General features: G+C 62.9%; 1 protein-coding gene across 1 annotated transcript; it reads left to right on the forward strand.

Annotated features, from left to right (window-relative positions):
* The first annotated feature begins 10,370 nt into the window (after positions 1 to 10,370).
* On the forward strand, positions 10,371 to 14,813 carry PVALEF (parvalbumin like EF-hand containing). The gene is made up of 4 exons (XM_032595718.1): positions 10,371 to 12,106; positions 12,413 to 12,528; positions 12,702 to 12,799; positions 14,622 to 14,813. Exons 1-4 carry the CDS (start codon positions 11,634 to 11,636, stop codon positions 14,811 to 14,813), a joined length of 879 nt encoding a protein of 292 aa, XP_032451609.1. The 5' UTR covers positions 10,371 to 11,633.
* Positions 14,814 to 17,561: the final 2,748 nt, after the last annotated feature.

Genomic DNA, 17,561 nt, shown 5'->3' on the forward strand with positions numbered 1-17,561 from the left:
GGAGCACTGGCCTGGAGGGGCCCGGATGCCTGTCCCTAAAGGCTGCCCGGGCACAGGGCTGCTGCTGTCCGCCCTCCGGGCCAGCTGCTGATGACGGCGCCTTCTCCAAGCCCTGGGAGTTGGTTGCCTGGGAAGTCTTTTCTGAGGGACTGACACCCACACCCTAAACCCAACAGACAGACTTCACGTCAGCTCCCTTCTCCCAGGAGCAAAATGCCTCCGGATGGGGCCGTGCCCAGGGGACCCCGCGCGTGGCTGCACACACCGGGCCCTGCTCCAGGGAGGGAGACCCAGGAGAGCCTGTCACATGTGCGCCTGGCTTTGTTTTGGCTGGATTAGCCTGTGCCAAAGCTCCAGTGACATGTGGGTGGGACTCGGGCCCCTGGGCCATGGCTCCAGGGCAGGGATTTATCTCTCAGGCTGGTGGAGGAGGCCCGGAGCTGGGAGGGACGGAGGGAAGAAAGCCTACCACCTCCTGGTGACGGATGCGGGCCTCCAGCTGCCCCCGGCCGCTGGGCCCACTGAACCTGCCCACCGCCGCCAGGAGGCCAGGCAGCCACGGGTAAATGTGGTGCCAAGGGCCCCTGCAGCCAGCTAGATGGTGCTGCCTTGCTTCCCCCACACTGTCCAGGGGGCCCGGACACCCACCGAAGCCCATCTCTCCTGAGCCTCTGCCCAGTGGGCCGTCCTGTGGGTGGCCGCTGCTCCCAACTCCCTATGCAGGCTACTGGTCAGCCAGGCAGGGCTCCCTAGAACCTGCCCCCAGCACCGACAGGGGCCTCCCACACCAAGACCATGGGCGGGCAAGGGGCCATGGTGGCCTGGGACCCAAAGCAACACTCCCACAGCTCCCAGGGGGGCCCTGGTCCTGGCCACTTCCTCCCCTGGACACCTGGGGCCAATGCAGGCCTCCTGCCCCAGTCACCTGAGCCTCCGCGGCCCACCCCGCTCGCTGCCAGAGGCTTCAGCTGTGCCAGTGCGGGCACCGCGGCCTGCCCACCTCCACCATCAGGCCCCTAGGGGTCCTTCCCAGAGCAGTTCCTCCCACGGCTCTACTCAGGGTGGGGAAAGGGTTAATTTCCATGCAAAAGAGGAAACCGCGGCTCAGGAAGCATCATGTCCGCAGTGGGGGGGGGGGGGACGGGGGGGGGGGGTGGGGGGTTGGCGGGCTGGACCGGCAGGTTGGGGGCAGCCGCAGCGGGCAGAGGGCTGGCCCAGGGGCGCGGCCAGCGGACTCACCGGGGTCGAAGTGCGAGCTGAAGGCGAAGCTGGGGTTGAAGAAGGACGACGACATGGCCAGGGCTAGCAGCGCGGCGGGCATCCCCGGGCTGACGCTGCGCTCAGGACGCCCGGGGCCCCGGGCCGCGCCGCGCCATCGCCCGAGCGGCCGCCGCAGGTTGCGGAGCGCGCCCTGCCCGCCGGCCGGCCGAGCGCCCACCGCCGCAGCCGCGGGGCCGTGGCTGGTGCGGTGCGGGCGCGGGGCGGCGGCGGCAGACGAGGAGCCTCCGCCCGCCGGCCGCGGCGCCGCGTGGCTCCGGGGGCTGGGGCAGTCCGAAAACACTGGCGGGCGCGCGCGCGGGAGCGGGGTGGGGGGGGCTCCCTCCCCGGCGGGGCGGGGGGGGGCACGGAGCCGCGCGGAGGGGGACCCGGAGGCTGGGCGGGGCGGGGGGCGCCGGGACGGGGCGTGGGGAGGAGGCGCGGGCAGAGGGGACGGAGAGACGCAGGGTGGGAGACCCGGAGACGCGGGGGAGGCACGGAGGCAGGAGGGGGCACGGAGACGCGGGAGAGGGCACGGCGGCACACGCGGGGGTGGGCACCGGGCGCGCAGGAGGAACACGAAAGCGCGCGCAGGGGGGCCCGGAGGCGCGCGGGGGGCCACGCGCGCGGGGCTCGGGCCTGGCACGCGGCCCGCACACGCAGGTTTCGGAGGCGGCTCGGGTCCGGCCCCGCGCCCTTGGGGCGGCGCCCGCGCTGGCGGGGGGTTATTTTTGCACCGGCCACCCTCGCCTGTGCCGCGCCGCGACGACCGTGGAGGAGGAGGCGGCCGCCCCCGCCCGGGAGTGCACAGCGCCGGGCGTTTGGGGCGGGCGCGGCGGCGGCGCCGGGCACCGAGGGACGGTCCCCTCCACCCCCACCCCCCACGCCGCGCCATCTTGCACCGCTGCGGCGCCCGCTGCAGGGGGCCCGTGGGGCGCGGGCGCGGGCGGCCGGGGTTGGGGGAGGGCGGGGGGTGCTGAGATCAACGCCCCTCCCCCTGTGGGAGCCGGGGGAGTTACAGTGTAGTCGGGATCTGGGTTTTATGTAACCTGGGTCACGCTGGTTCATCCATCCATTCATTCCCCGGCCGATGAGCAAAACCCCTTGGCAGGGCCCCGCTGGAGGGCAGGGGTGTTGTGGGAGGCAGGAGGGGGCACCTTCTGCCCTCAGGGCCTGCGAAGGCTTTGGGGAGAGCAAGGTCGCAGGCTCCCGCTGAGGAGTCAGCCCCTTAGGGAGAGGGTGCCAGAAGGTGGCCTTCTTCTTCTAAGGGGTCCCCTTGTGTAGAAAGTGCCCCACCAAGGGGTGAAGGAATGGGTGAAGGAATGGTCCCCTCCTTTCCCTTCAGACCTTAAGGGTCCCCTGCTATGAACAGTCCCGACCCACCACAGGCCTGTGGGAGCGAACAGGGTATCCAGAACCTTCTGACCGACCCTGATTGTGTGGAGGCTGCTCTAAGTAGCTTTGCCCCACAGGCCGCTGTTGAGGATAAAGGAGCCACAGGTGGAACAGCCAGCAAGGGGCCTGGTGGGGACAGGTGCTCAGATCCCGGGGGCGAGCAGGGTCAGAGGCCACCAGTGGTGAAGGTGACTGAGGGCTGTGATCTCGGGGTGTACCCAGGAAAAGAGGCTGGGTCCACAGTCCAGGACCTCCCCTCCCCACCCAGGAGGTAGGCCCAGCACTGCCCGGCCCCCATATGGAGGGTCCTGCCTCTGCCCACCCAGGAAGGTGCCCCGGACACCTGGACCCCGGGGAGGCTCCTTGGGGGACAGGCAGGGGAGATGACCGGTGGCCATCTCTGTCCAGACCCTCTGCACCACTGTGGCTGGCCTCAGTGACCAGGGTCAGAAGGCAGTTCCCTGTGACACGGTTTGCCTGTGAACACACATGTGGGCACACGCTCAAACGCAGGGGTCACCCATAGCGGAAGCCTCATGCAGAGGGTGGGTAAATCTTGGAGCTTTGGGGTTACGGACCTTCCTCTGGGGTCCAGGCAGGGCAGGGAAAGCCCCAGGGCTCCAGTTGCAACACTCCCACCGCACTTGACCACAGTGACACCCCTCCCCCCCCCACCCCAGGCAGCAGGGTCTTCCGAGGTTTTCCTGGAGCCCTGCTGTGTCCCAGGCATGGTAACCATCGAACTTGAGGCATTCCAGATCCCCCGCCCCCAGCGTTCTTCTGTCCCTTGGGCTGGTACTTCCCACGTGGGGCCAGCCGGCAAGCATCACCGTCACCACGGTGTGGGGTAGGAAGCCTGGCACTGGAATTTAGGGGAGGGTCTGTCTGGACGCTCCCCGGAGTCAGAGCCAGAACCGCTATCCTGCCGGGGTCTTCTGAGCCCAAGGCCCCCCGGTCGGCACGAGCCTGACCCTCTGCCGGCATGATGAGGCCCACTGGACAGAACAGGGTGCCGCAGCCCTGTGGAGGGCAGAGCTGAGCTGCTCGGGGCTGGCCAGGCTGCCTGGGACTCTTTCCCTGGCCTCTGGGCTGAGGTCCAGCCCCCTGACCTCTGAGAAAACACAGGGAAGACAAAGGATCCGAGCACCAGCAGCAAATACAACACCTTGTGCCCTGGGGCACTTGCTTGCCCAGTGTCAGGGGTGGGGGCAGCAAGACAGAGAGACAGGTCCCAGCGTAGAGGGCAGGCAGGGATGGCCCAGGGCTCCCGCAGGTCTGGCTTATACCAATCCCGGGGTGGGGGGAGGTCCCTGAAGACGTGCCCCCACTTCCCCTGACCTGGGGGGAGGCCGGAGCCCCAGAGCCCTCCACAGCCAGAGCTGGGCCTAATAAAGGTGGGGGTCAGGGTGCCACACACCTGGGCGACCGCTGCCCAAGGGGCTGGCTTGTCACCCGTAAAGGCCAGGCTGGCAGGTGCTGTTTCCCTGGCTTCGCCACAGGACCCACAGGAAGTCCTAGGCCACGGGGATCGAGGTCATGGGCAGGAGCCTCTGGGCCTACAGCACGGGGTCACAGAGGCATCTCGGGCAGATGGCGTCAAACCCTGTTCCTGCCTCCCCGGTGCTTGGGGTGGTGAGGGGAGGGCACCTGTCCCCGGAAGGATCCAAGGGGGCCAGGCCTTGCCGGGAATGGTGTCTACAGAGGGAGTTTGGGCCCAGAGGAGACGCGGGAAAGCCCGAGGCTTCGGCAGCATGTGCAGGAGCAGTGTGGGGCCGGGCGGGGTGACGGAGTGAGGCCGCTCTGTCCCTCAGCAGGTGAGCGGGCCCACGTCCCGTGCAGGAAAGGGATGAAGCGTGACACCTGCGAGGACACAGGCCGGCCCCGGAGGCGTGCTCAGCGAAGGAAGCCCCAATGCACCAGGACAGAGGCTGTGGGCGCCCCCCCGCCCCCCGTGTGAGGGGCCCACGCTGCTCCCAGCCACAGAGATAGGACGCAGCCGGTGGGCCAGGCGCCCAGTGAAGTGACCGCTGAAGGGGTGCGTGGCCCCTTTTGGGGTGACTGAAGTGTCCTGTGATGCTCGTACACCTGCAAAACCCAGAATTGTGCGTTCTAAACAGTGACCTCTGTGGTGTGTGAATTATTTCTCAGTAAAGCTGTCGCACTTAGTAATCAGGTAACTGATATTTTGAAATTTTTTTTACACTTACTTATTTTTTTGGGAGACAGAGCACAAGTGGTGGGAGGGGCAGAGAGAGAGAAGGAGGCACAGAATCCGAAGCAGGCTCCAGGCTCTGAGCCGTCAGCACAGGGCCCGACGCGGGGCTTGAACTCACAAGCTGTGATATCATGACCCGAGCTAAAGTTGGACGCTCAACTGACTGAGCCACCCGGGCGCCCCGTGGGTAACTGATATTTTAATGCAATACCTTAAAGGGTCAAAATCAATGAGGAAATCTGCAATGAGCAACATACCCCGATCTTGATTCACAGGAGCAGGAACAGAGCCGTCGGGGGCCTGAGACAAAGGGATGTCTGCCCGTCAGCCTGGCACCCCTCCAGTCCACACCCCAGATGAGCCCCTGATCTGGCCAGCCTGGGGGGTAGCAGCCTCCTTTGTGCCCCTTGGGAACACGCAGGCCCCCTTTTAGGCCCCTAATAAAGGGAGGGGGCCTGCTCTCCATTCTAGCTGGGTCCGCACCTGAGGCTTGGGGAGAGTGTCACAGTGGGGGACAGGCCTGGGGTGGGAGAGAGAGCAGGAGGGGGAGAGCATGAGAGGGTCAAGGGGAGGGGGCTTGTTAAGTGTCCTGGGGCTGCCCTGACAAATGACCACGAGCCGGGGGGCTCAAAACAGCAGAAGTGTGCTCTCGTACAACTCTGGTGCGAGGAGGGAAACTGACGGTCGGAAGGCACATCCCCTGAAGGTCTAGGGGAAGCGTCTCTGTCCTCTTCCAGCTCCTGGTGGCCCCAGGGGTCCCTTGACCCGTGGCCATGTCACTCCAATCTCTGCCTCCATCATCCTGTGGCCTTCTCCCCTCCTCTGGGTGTCTCTTGTTCTCATAAGGAACCCGTCAGTGGCTCTAGGGCCCATCCCAATCTAGAATGATGCCATCGTAACTGGGCACATTGGCAAAGACTGTTTCCAAACAAGATCCCATTGACGGGTACCAGGATTCGGGTGTGGACACACCTCTTGGGAGGCCCCCTCATCCCACTACAGAGGTGGAGATGGGGCAGGGCCAAGGGCACAGGGACAGCATCTGTAGAGTCTCTCCTGTAATAATGAGACACATTGGCATTTCTGCACATGAGGTTGCCCGTGTGGGGACGGGCACCACAGTGGGCATTGCAGGGCCCCAGGGACACCCTGCCTGCAGGGGTTTCACCCCCAGGAGACTCACGGCACCCACAGCCCCAGACCCGCTCCCCTGGCCCACCCCTTCCTGCTGCACCAGGAACGTGGCCACAGCCTGGGGGTGGGAGGAGGGGGACAGGTGCCTGTCCCTGCTTGTGTGTGTGGTCGGCAGGGGCAGCTGCAAAGGGAAAGGCCTGTCTCCCTCCCCCTGAACTTGCCCCAGACCCAGAAGAACTCTCCTACACGGGCCTGCCTCCCACTGTTGTGCTTGGCAGGGGGATGACAGAAGGGGTTCTGGCATTTGCCAAAGAGGCAGGACGCAGTCACCGAGAGTGCCAGAGTTCCAAGCCAGCCTGGCCCCCACAGCACCCCCAGGGGGACAGGCCCTGACCTGGGAGGAGTCTGAGGCTTGCACCAGCCTTGTCCTTATGTAAAAACGGCTTCCTGGGAAAGAAGGGCTAATTCCCCTCATATTTGCGGGCCTTGGGGCAGGGCTGGGCTGCTGAGGGCTCTGCAGGGGGCAGGAGAGGGGGTGCGGAGACCAGGCCCGCCCCTCTCCCCCAGCAGTGGTTCCAGGCAGGAGAGGGCAGTGCCTGCTGTGCCCGTGCACGGGGACAACACTGTGCCCAGAGCTGTGAGGTGGCCCCCATGACCCATCCAGGCCAGCTCAGCCCGGAGAGCGGGCCCAGGGCCGCAGGTGAGGGGGTGCGGCCTGACTCTGGACAGAAATGAAAGCAGAGGGGCCTTCCAGAAGCCAGCTATCTGTCCGCTCAGGGCAGGTGCTGGTTCCAGGGGCCCGCCCTTCCGCTCTCCATCCCGGGAACTCACCCCAGGCTTCCCACCCCTTACCTGCAACCTAGGCAGAAGTGGACACAGACCGGGCCTTCTGGAATATGCAGGGGCAGACGGAGCGGGACTCAGCACTGGGCCAGTCACACTGCGAGACCCTTCACTGGTGCTTATTTTTTAGGTTTTCTCTTTGATTTATGCTTCATTAAAAGCATTGTTTCGGGGCGCCTGGGTGGCTCAGTCGGTTGAGCATCCGACTCTTGATTTCGGCTTAGCTTGTGATCTCACGGTCTCACTCCCTCAAAATAAATAAATCAATCTTTTTGTAAAAAAGCATTGTTTCCCATTCTACATTAAAAAAAACTTTTTTTATGTTTATTTTTCACAGAGACAAAGAGACAGAGCGTGAGCGGGGGAGGGGCAGAGAGAGAGGGAGACACAGAATCCCTCCAAGCAGGCTCCAGGCCCCGAGCTGTCAGCACAGAGCCTGACGGGGGTCTCGAATTCACAAACTGCGAGATCATGACCTGAGCCGAAGTCCGACACTTATCCAACTGAGCCACCCAGGCGCCCCAAATATTTCCTTTTTCTCATCAAGGTAAAATTTGTGTAACATAAAACAAACCATTTTAACATGAACGATTCAGTGGCATCTAGCCCATTCATAATGTTGTGCAACCAGTTCTAGAACGTTCTCCCCACTCCAAAATAAAAGCCTGTTCTATTTTAATTCCTCACTTCCCACCCCTCCATCCCTCAGCAACCCCCAGCCTGCTGTCTGTCTCTACGGATTTGCCAATTCTGGATATTCTAGACAAATGGAATCACACGCTCCGTGGTCCTCTGTGACTGGCTCCTGTCCCTCATGAGTGTGAGGGTTCGTCCAGCGTTTCATTCCTTTCGTGCCGAACAGTGTACATTGAGGGAGTGTCAGCACTGCCTGCTGGGGACGAGACCTCGGGGTCCGCGTGCACGTGCAGGCGTGCATTCCACACGGGCACGGAGCAGACGGGCGTGCCGGGAATGTTTAGGGCAAGAACGTGGAACCGTCCACGGTTTGTCCCAATCATCCTGCTCTTGTGACCATAGCCAAGGAGGAGACACTCCCCTGGACAGAGACACGCATTGAAATAGCATCTCTGTGACAAAAATGCTGGGATCTGTCCAGGGTCCAGCAGCCGTGGCCAGGGAGAGAAGTTTCTGGAACATCCTTAGCTTGCAGGCCTCACATGAAGTTGTTACACAAAGTAACATGTGTGAGCGACTCACACAGAGACGACGGATCTCAGAGCTGTGTCCACGCTGTGCACGATCACCAGGGAAACCCACGCAGAGGAAAGCTGGATTTGGGGCTGGGAAGGGGCTGCTCCGCACGGGCGTTACTGGGGCCCGGCTCTGTTGGTGAAGCACACGGGCCCAGAAAGCCAACGGACATAAGGTGTCTCCAGGCAGACCACAGCCGGGAAGGGTTCCCGGGGTGCAGCTGTCTCTGGTCTCCCTGCTCTCAGCCTGGTGACTGTCCTGCGAGGAGGACCCTGCCCAGAGAGAGAGGCCAGCCCTGCCTGGGGTCCCACAGCCCTGGTGGGAGGCCGCGTGGCCTGACAGAGACCACTTCCCTGACCCCGCCTCACCTTTATGGCCAGCCCTGACATGGCTCCCTGGCCCCCTCCAGTGACCCATGCACACAGGACAGCCGCCCGGCCTGGATGCTCACCGGAGGAGGTCCCATCATTGTCCAGTGGCTTCTGGTGGCTTCTCGGACATGCTGGCCAGCCTGCACGCCCTGGGTGACCCTGGCAGGCCCAACCAGCCATCTCCTGGACCCCTCCACTCCCCTCAGCCCTATGAGGCCAGCAGGCAGGGTGGGACCTAATACAACAGACACTTGCTGTCCACTCTCCCCGCCCCCACCGCGGCTTGGGGAGACCAGGCGCTGCCGACAAGTCAGCCTGCCCAGCCCAGTATGGACGTGCCAGGTGCCAGCGAGCCCCTGGGGGAGGCCAGCGCCAGGCTGGAGTGCCCGGGAGGGGCAGGGAGGGGGGACAGGTGCAACCCAAGCCGTAAACAGGCCCAGGGGTTGCAGGTATAAAAGCAGACTCTCAGCACCCCCAGCCTGACCTGCCACCCAGAACCCTCAAAGGAAGCCAGGCGGAGGTGAGCCCTGCCCGGGGAGGGGGGCATGGGCTCTGGGCCCAGCCAGAGCGTCTGGCAGAAGCTGCGGGCCTCATCTTCATCCGTAGGACAGGGGGAGGCCCAGGGGGCTGAGGAGACTGCAGGGAGGTCCGGGGGGAGGGAGGAAAAGGAGGAGGAAGGGGAGGGGCAGCCCCAAGGGAGCCCCAGTCTAAAGGCAGCTGCGTGTGCCTGGGTGGGCACGTGTGCACACTCACGCTGGTGTGGCCTCCAAGAAAGTGCTATCATTGGGGAGCAGTGTGGGGAGGCTGAGACCCACTCACTCACCTCAGGGCCCCAGGTGCTGAGTGGGGGGTCAGGGAGCCTGGGGGTGGGGAGGGTCCAAGGCCAACAGACCCGCTGACTCTAGCTCTGGATCCCCTGGGACCCAGTCCCCATCCAGTGGGGCCCCTACTTCCATCACCCCCACCCCCAGCCCTCCCTGGGACCCAGTCCCTGTCTGAGGCGACCCCCTGCCTCAATTACCCTCCCCCTCCCCCCAGCCCATGCAGCATTTTTTCTCATGTCACCATCTGAACTTGGTGACTCACTGGCAAGTGCCAGAGGCAGAACAGCCCCCAGGGGGGCTCGGCGGGGGGTCCCCAGGGGTCCGGGGTGGGGTGGAGGTCCCTGCCAGCCTTGAGAGGATGTTCAGGACATAGCAATGCTGGGGACATGCGGGGGTCTTAGCCAGGCTTTAAAGCTCCAGTCCTGCTTTGGCGGGGGAAGTCAGTGAGGTGGGAGGGAGGGAGGGTCCTGTCGGAGGACAAGGACGAAGCGGGTGCCTTTCCAGGCACTGGGAGCAGCCCGGGAGGCTGGGCAGGGGGCCCACGGCACCAAAGGGCTGGCTCTGTGTGGTGCCCCACAGCTCCCACCCCCCGGCTCTAGCGGGACCTATCAGCCTCCTTCCGGGGGTGAGTGAGACTCCATCCCAGGCCTTGGGTCAGGGCTATAAATACACCACCAGCAGCCTGAGGCCCCAGGCCCTGTCCCCCCTCTGGCTCTGATCTCAGGCTCCCCTGCCTTCCTGTGGGGGGTACCCTCAGAGCAGTGGGGTGGAGCGGGTGAACGGACACAGCCCAGGGCGCCCACCAGGCTCTGGAGATGGGACGCCACCCCGGGCTCAGCCAGACCTGGCCTGGAATTTGGCCGAGGCCGTCCTCTGTAAAGCGGGTGACCCTGGCTCCGGCGGGGCCCCAAGTGGCAGGCAGGGCATCCCCTCCCTCCAGAATGGAGTTCTGAGACTCCAGGGCGGCAGAGGGGGAATCGGAGTCTCAGCCCAGGATGTGGGGTGGTGGGGCCTGTCTTGTGCGACTCTGTGGCCCAGGCCTGCCCCTGACCGCAGCTGACCACCGCCGCCCCCCCCCACCCCCGGGCCAGCCGCAGAAGTTGGCTGTTAGGGTTGACGCTTGGGGGCTCAGCTCCAGGCCCGCTCCAGGGCCCAAAGCCCTTTCCCCGGCGTCTCCCTTCCCTCCTGGTTCCTCGCACGACCGTGAGAAGGGGCAGGGCGGGCAGGGGTCGCCCCGTTTCACAGATGAGGAGCCCGAGGCCCGGATCAGCTGTGAGGCATGCCCAGGATCGGGAAGGAGGATGTGGCTAGGGGGCTGTGTCCAGCACTGCCTGCCCCCCGGGGCTGCCAGGGTCGAGGTGCAACCTTTGACCTGTGGCTTGTCTATTGGGGAAGAAGGTAGAGGCTCCTCCAGTCACTGCCCAGCCCCACTCAGGACACACGGGCCACTGGCTGCCCTTCCTGGCCATGGGAGTATGTTCCAGAAAGTTCTGTCACCCCATGAACTTTCAAGAGGGCCAAGGAGCCTCTGAAATAGCTGTTTTGCCACAAGCTCCAGAACCCAACCCCCCCCAGGGACGGCAACCCGAGAGCCCGGCGGGTCACAAGGCACTGCCCTGACCGAAGGACAGCCTGGTCCCCACCTGCTGGCCCCTCGGCCTGTGACCAGACCCCCACCCGCCTGGCTGGAGTCCTGGCCTGCCTCGGTGGCTCCTGCTTGACACGGGCTCTCTGCGAACGGAGGACAGGGACATGCGTTCCGCCAGGGGCCGTGGTCCTCCCTGCTCAGGGAGGCTCAATCCACAGCCAGCCCGAGACCGGCCTGCGCTCGGCACACCTCCTGCGGGTGGTCAGGTGCCGGCCAGAAAGACCAATACCTGCCCGTCTGGGGTCTGGGGAGCGAGGCCCGGGCTGTGGGCCCCGAGTCCTGAGTCCTGATGGAAAGAGGTGGGGCTTTAGGTAACCACGAAGGCTTCCTAGAGGAGGCGGCTTTGAGATGGGCCCGGAAGGAGCGAGGGAAGTTCCCTGACGGCGCTGAGGGGTCGGATGGCAGCCACCCCACCTTCTGAGCGGAGTGAAGGACCTTGTGATCGTTACTTACCGGACGCAGGCCTCAGCCTCTTCCGTGAAACGGGTGCGGTACCTCAAGGGGGCCAGCTGGCGTGAGGCAGGTCTCAGGCACACCTTCCCCCAGGGCCCCGGACCCGGGAGTCTCTGTGGTCAAGGGCAGCCGGGGGCCTGGTCCAGGCCCCTGGGGACCCTGCTCGGGAGGCGGGAGCCGGCACCAGGCAGGGGAGGTGTCTGCTCTGGTCTGAGCAGAGCGCCCCGCACCCAACCCGTGTGCACCCACCGAGCCGGCTCCCTGTCCACCGCAGGGCCAGGATGGACGAGGACTTCTCCTCTCAGATGAAGAAGATGGCCTTGGCCATGGGCACGTCCCTGTCAGACAAGGACATAGAGCTGCTGCCCACGGACATGAGGCATCACGGTATAGCACACCCCTCGTCCCCGGCACCGTGTCCCGACCCCGGGCCTGGCCCAGCCACGGCCGAGGAAGCAGTGGACACAGGAGTCCCTCTGGGAGCTCCCCCTTCCCCGGGGCTGGGCAGCCTCGCGCACACAGGGGTGGGGGGAGGGGAAGTGCAGGACACGGCAGTCCCCACCCCCAGGGCAGACGCCTCCCTCTGGGCTCCCCGTGACCTGCGCCTGGCTGTCCCAGGCTCCTTCAACTACCTCAAGTTCTTGGAGTACATGCAGAAGTTCCAGGCCTCGGGGCAGCTGGAGAGCGCCATCCGCCAGGCCTTCCAGACTCTGGACAAGGACAAGAGTGGCTTCATCGAGTGGAACGAGATCAAGTAATGGCCAGTGGCTGGGGAGAGGGGTACCGAGCCTCGGGCCCCGTGCCCAGTCCACGGCCACCGCATCCACCCCGGCACAAGGCACGAGACCTGGCGCCCCCCCGTTGGGCCCCAGCTGGCCTCGTGGGAGGTGGGGCGGCCGGAAACAGCCCAGGTCCACAGCACTGGGGCCAGGCCCAGAGACGACTCTCCAGCCGGGCCTCAGTTTCCCCACCTGTAAAGTGGGGAGTGAGCACCTTGCAAACCATCGGGCACCGGCCAGACACCCCCTCGGCTCTGACCCGAGCCCACCCCTGGCTCCAGGTACATCCTGTCCATCGCCCCCAGCAGCACGCCCACCGCCCCGCTGACGGACGAGGAGGCGGAGGCCATGATCCAGGTGGCAGACACGGACGGGGACGGCAGGATCGACTTCGAAGGTGGGTCGGCACAGACAGAGGGGGCGGAGGTGTCTCTCGGGACCTTCCTGGCCGGCCGCTCCCGGACCCCACGTCGCGAGGCACCCAGCTCGGGGCAACGCTGAGTAGGGCCGCCCACCGCCAGGCACCAAGCGTACAGCCTCCTCCTTAGGGGGCACCGTCACCCACCACAGACGGGAAGCTGAGCGTCAGGGAGGCTGAGCGGGTGGCGCGCTCCCTGGACGGAGGGGAGCTGGTGGGGGAGAGGTGGGCTGAGGCGGCTGTGGGCAAGGTCAGCCAGGGCGCAGCGGCGGTCCGTGGTGCAGGGGACGGAGCGCGGTGGTCTGAGATGGGCAGGGAGGCTCGAAGACAGGGACCGGGGCCTCGGGCTCTCCACGGCTACCCTGGGGTCCGGTCATCTTGCAGCCCCGCCCACCCCCCCAGCCCCAAGTTGCTGGCCCCGGGGCCCGAGGGCAGAGGGCAGCAAGGTGACCCTGAGAAGAGTCGAGCAAGGCTCAGAGCCTCAGACAGACGGACCTCCAGACCCCACTGCCAGCCGTGAGCCCGTCCTCACCTCTCTGGGCTTGCAAACCCTGACTTACGGGGTAGCCCCTAGAATTAACAGAGGGGCAGCCTGGCCAAACGGTTCGCTTCGGACTCAGTGCCCCAGCCTCCCTGCCTGAGAAAGGCAGGACGATCTCAGGAACTCTAAGGGGAATTCCTGAGGGTCTCCACAAAGGGGACCGGGGGTCCCCAGTCCATCCTAAACCCCCAAAGGGGGCTGGCTCACCTCCACCAAGCAGGCCCTGGGTGGGGACACAAGGCACACAGCAACTGTGGGGGTCAATCCTGCTCCCCAGGGCTCAGGAGGGCTGGATGCAGGGTCCCCTCCCTTGTGAGACCCTCCTCCCCCCAAAAGGGGGCGTGTCTTCCCGTTGGGTCTGCAGGACTTGAGGGGCACAAGGCAAGGGATTGTTCACCAGAAATCTGTCTCCTATTCTAGAATTTTCTGACTTGATCAAAAAGGAGAAAGTTCCAAAGAAGAAGTAATACCACACCCAGCCCTGGGCCAGAGGAAGCTACACCACGGGGCATCGCGAGGTGTTTGTGTGCCCGATCAAGGAGACCGTGGGGGTGGACACGGCATGTGCCAGGGAAATGGAAGAAAAATGCCATTAAATGAACAATGCATCCCGAGTGTTTCTTGGGGGGCAGTGAGTGAGCTGGGAGAGGATCATGGGTCTAGGGGAGAGCGGGTGGGGGTGGGACAGGCGTATGGGGTGTAGGGGGGAAGACGGGAGGCTGGGCTGGTGGGTGCATCCAGCCCCTGCCCCTTCTGCCTCCTCCTTGTCCCCACAACCCTGGGGACACCTGCAGAGGGGTTCCACGGCCAGCTTTCGCTGGGCCCAGACCCCTGCAGGACCCCCTTCCCCAGCCCCAGCTGCACTCTGCTAGGCTGCCCTGGGTTCACGCAGCAGCCACGTGAACACAGAGCGGGGACACCTGAGACCCCAGGGTCCCAAGGGGGCCCTGGCCTGTGTCCTGCGTTGTCTCCTGGCTCTCTCCTTCCTCTTCTCGATGACCCTTCTCCCCAGCCTCTTCCTGCAGAAGAGAAGCCCCTCCCCCTTGGGGCCTTGCCACTCTGCCCCCCCCCACCCATGCTTGTCCTCTGGGAAGGGCGGGTGCCCCTGTCCTGCGGTTTAAGTACCACCTGGTGGCCAGGGCTCCCATATCCCACCTCTTCCCGTGCCCTGACTCCTGTGTCCATTTTGGCTTCCCAACGCCCTGTTTCACGGGAAAAGGGCATCTCAAGCTTAGAGCCCGGGGCTGAGCCCCGATTCGCCTTTCCCAAAGACTCGCCACCTGCACCTTCCTGTTTGTGCTGCCTCATTCCTGGGGCTGCTCAGTCCAGGAGCTTGGAGATGTGCACACAGAGGGTAACGGCTGCCCTCCCCCTCCATCCTGGGGCCGGTCCCGGGGAGAGCACTGGGCCCCCTTCCCAGCCTCCCCTGGCCACGTGTGGAGGGTGAACACAGGGGCATGTGTGGCTTATGGTGAGGTTTACAGGAAGTGGGTTCTCTCTTCCAGTCTCCATGGGACTCCCCACCCTCCAGGAAGGAGGGGCCAAAGGTGGCTGGACCACCCTGGAAGTGAAGGCGCCCCTCCGGAGCACCCTCACTGGGCTGTGGCAGGAGCGAGGGCCTGACTCGCATATCATCTTGCACTCCTCCCCTTACCCACCCTTGTGGGGGTCCCACTGGCTCTGCCCTCAGAAAGCCCAGACAATTACCACAGCCCCCAAATAAGACTCCCACCTGCCACCTGACAATCGGTTCTCAGCACAGCAGTGGGGAGAGCCTTTAAAAATACAAGTCAGGGGCGCCTGGATGGCTCAGTCGGTTAATCGGCCGACTTCGGCTCAGGTCACGATTTCGCGGTCCATGAGTTCGAGCCCCGCGTCGGGCTCTGTGCTGACAGCTCAGAGCCTGGAGCCTGTTTCAGATTCTGTGTCTCCCTCTCTCTGCCCCTCCCCCGTTCGTGCTCTGTCTCTCTCTGTCTCAAAAATAAATAAACGTTAAAAAAAATTTTTTTTGATAAAAAAAAAAATACAAGTCAGATCTGGGGCTCCCAGCTGGCTCAGTCGATAGAGCAGGAGACTCTTGATCTCGGGGCTGTGAGTTCAAGCCCTGCATTGGGCATAGAGCTTACTTAAAAAAAAAAAAAAAAAAGGAAGTCAGATCCATTGCCCCACTCAGAACCCTCTAGAAGCTCCCCTGTCAAGCCAAGTCCTTGGAATGCCCACGTGTCTGGCGCCCCACGCTCTCTCTGACTTCAGACCCCAGCCCCCACTTCAGCCACACTGGCCTCCTCACTGCTCCCTCTGCACAGCCGCTCTTGGGCCTGGCACGCTCTTCCCTAGATTTGGATCTGTGTGACTAACTCTGTTGCCTCCTTCGGTGTTTCCTCAAATGTCACCTCCCAAAGAAGCCAATCCTTACTCCCCTGTTGTACATCACACACACATGCCCTCCCCATGCCTTCCTCGTCTCCTTGCCCTGTTATCTTTCCCCGTAGCACTCACCACCCCCTAATACACTACAACATTCACTTACCATGCTCATTGTGAGGAAAAAAAAAGCACCAAGGACGCGGGGTCTGAGATCCCAGGGGAGGACGGCTTTGAGCTTCATGTTGGCACAGGTTCCCTGCCAGGCATCTGCCAGTTAGTAACGGTGGCCAAGAGGCTGGGCAGCTGAGGAGGGCATCTGGTGGCCTCCTGAGTGTTTGGTATCTTCCAGGGAGGAGGAGGGGTTTTGCTTAGGGCCCTAAGGGGCCGGAAGTGAGGAGTGAGGACAGGAGAACCAAGCCAGTCCTCACAGAGACTGGAGACCAGCCTCAGCTAGCCCAGTCCCTCCCCTTAGTCCCCCTCAGAGCAGAAGAAATCCCTCTGGATCAGGGGCAAAATGCAGCTCCGTACAGGCCAGCCCTGGCCATGCCCGTTAATTTGCATATTATTTGTGGCTGGTTTCAAGCTGTTTTTAACTGGAAGGGCATGGAAAGCCTGGAAGTATGAAGAATCGCAGAGAGACACCACGCAGACAGTATGGTGAGAAAGCTGGTACAGTCACCACTGTCCGATGACAGAGACCGTAGGCAAGAGCGCTGCTAGACAAAGAGGCCATTTCATAAAAGTGAAGGGTCAGTCTGCTAGGAGAACACACAGCTCTAAATGTGTATGCGCCCACTAACACAGCCTTGGAATTCCTAAAGCAAAAATGAGCCAACTAAGATGATAAAGAGGTGATGCATGACCACAGGGGCAGATTTTACCGTTCCTCTTGGGGACTGATAGAGTGAGGAGCAAAGAAAGCAGTAAGGATATGGAAGACTAGAAACACAAAGAGTGAACTCAACCCAAACGATAAAGATCAACTCTGCATCCAACAACTGCATTCTCTACGTCAACCAATAGAGCATTTACCAAAATTGACCAAATGCTGGCCATAAAGCAAGTCTCAATGGAGTCAGAGAATTGAAATAACATAGAACACGTTTTCTGACCATGGGTAAGTCAAGTGAGAAAGCAAACCCAAAATGAAAAGTAATATGGCGCTAAACAACCCACAATTCACAGAAAAAATATTTTGAACCTAAGAATAATGAAACTACAATAAACCCAAGTCTCGCGTTGCTTGGAGGAAAATAGAGTGTTTGCTGCGTGGGCTCGGAAGGGAAAGGCTGACCATCGGCGATCTAAGAACACTTCTTGAGAAGTCAGAGAAAGAAAAGAAGATCAAATTTAAAGGAGAGGGAGGGAAGTAGAGGAATTCTGAAAGGCCAAGGCCCCTGCCCCCAGTGCACACCCCATAGGGCAGGCTGTTGGTTTGTTTTGCTCATGGTTCTGCCTGGCACTGATCCAACAGGAACTTCGAGGATTCGTTTGTGCTGTCACTTGTCTCCGAAAAGGCACACGGTCAGAGGGCCACAAGTGCCGTGGGCCTTGGGACAGGGTCTGGGTGGGGTGGGGCCAGAGATCTCCCCCTCCAAGCTGCCCCTATAACCCACAGCCAGCTGGGGAAGGGACTGTGTCAGAAACTCAGGGTGTCCCCGCCATCCTGCCCACAGGGGGCTTCGAGGAGCTCCTGCCGGGTGGCGCCCGGTCCTGCCTGGGCTGGGAAGTCAGGCTGCCCCAGGTTGGAGCAGCACCTCTGCCTGTCTGCACAGGTTTCCTGCCTACCCCCGTCTCTGGCCCCCACCCTGTCTGTCTTCCCACCTGCTGAACACCTTACTTGCAAAAATACATAGCTTAGTAATTTACAGCGGCTTCCCCCTGGCGACTCCTAATGACAGCTTCAGACAAAAATACCTTTTACAGGAGACAGGGGGGAGGTCCGAACCATTCTTCCCCCGTGTGGCCCCCACCCTGCCCCTGGGAGCCGGCCCGAGGGCAGCGAGTGGCCGGCTCCTTCTGGCTGCAGCTGTAGCCCAGGGAGGGGTCTGAGCTGGTGCCTGCCGCCCCTCCCCTCAAGGAGCCCCCACCCCTGGGGCCCAGC

The sequence above is a fragment of the Lynx canadensis genome, chromosome E1 (assembly GCF_007474595.2).
Source record: "Lynx canadensis isolate LIC74 chromosome E1, mLynCan4.pri.v2, whole genome shotgun sequence".
In the NCBI taxonomy this organism is placed as follows: domain Eukaryota; kingdom Metazoa; phylum Chordata; class Mammalia; order Carnivora; family Felidae; genus Lynx; species Lynx canadensis.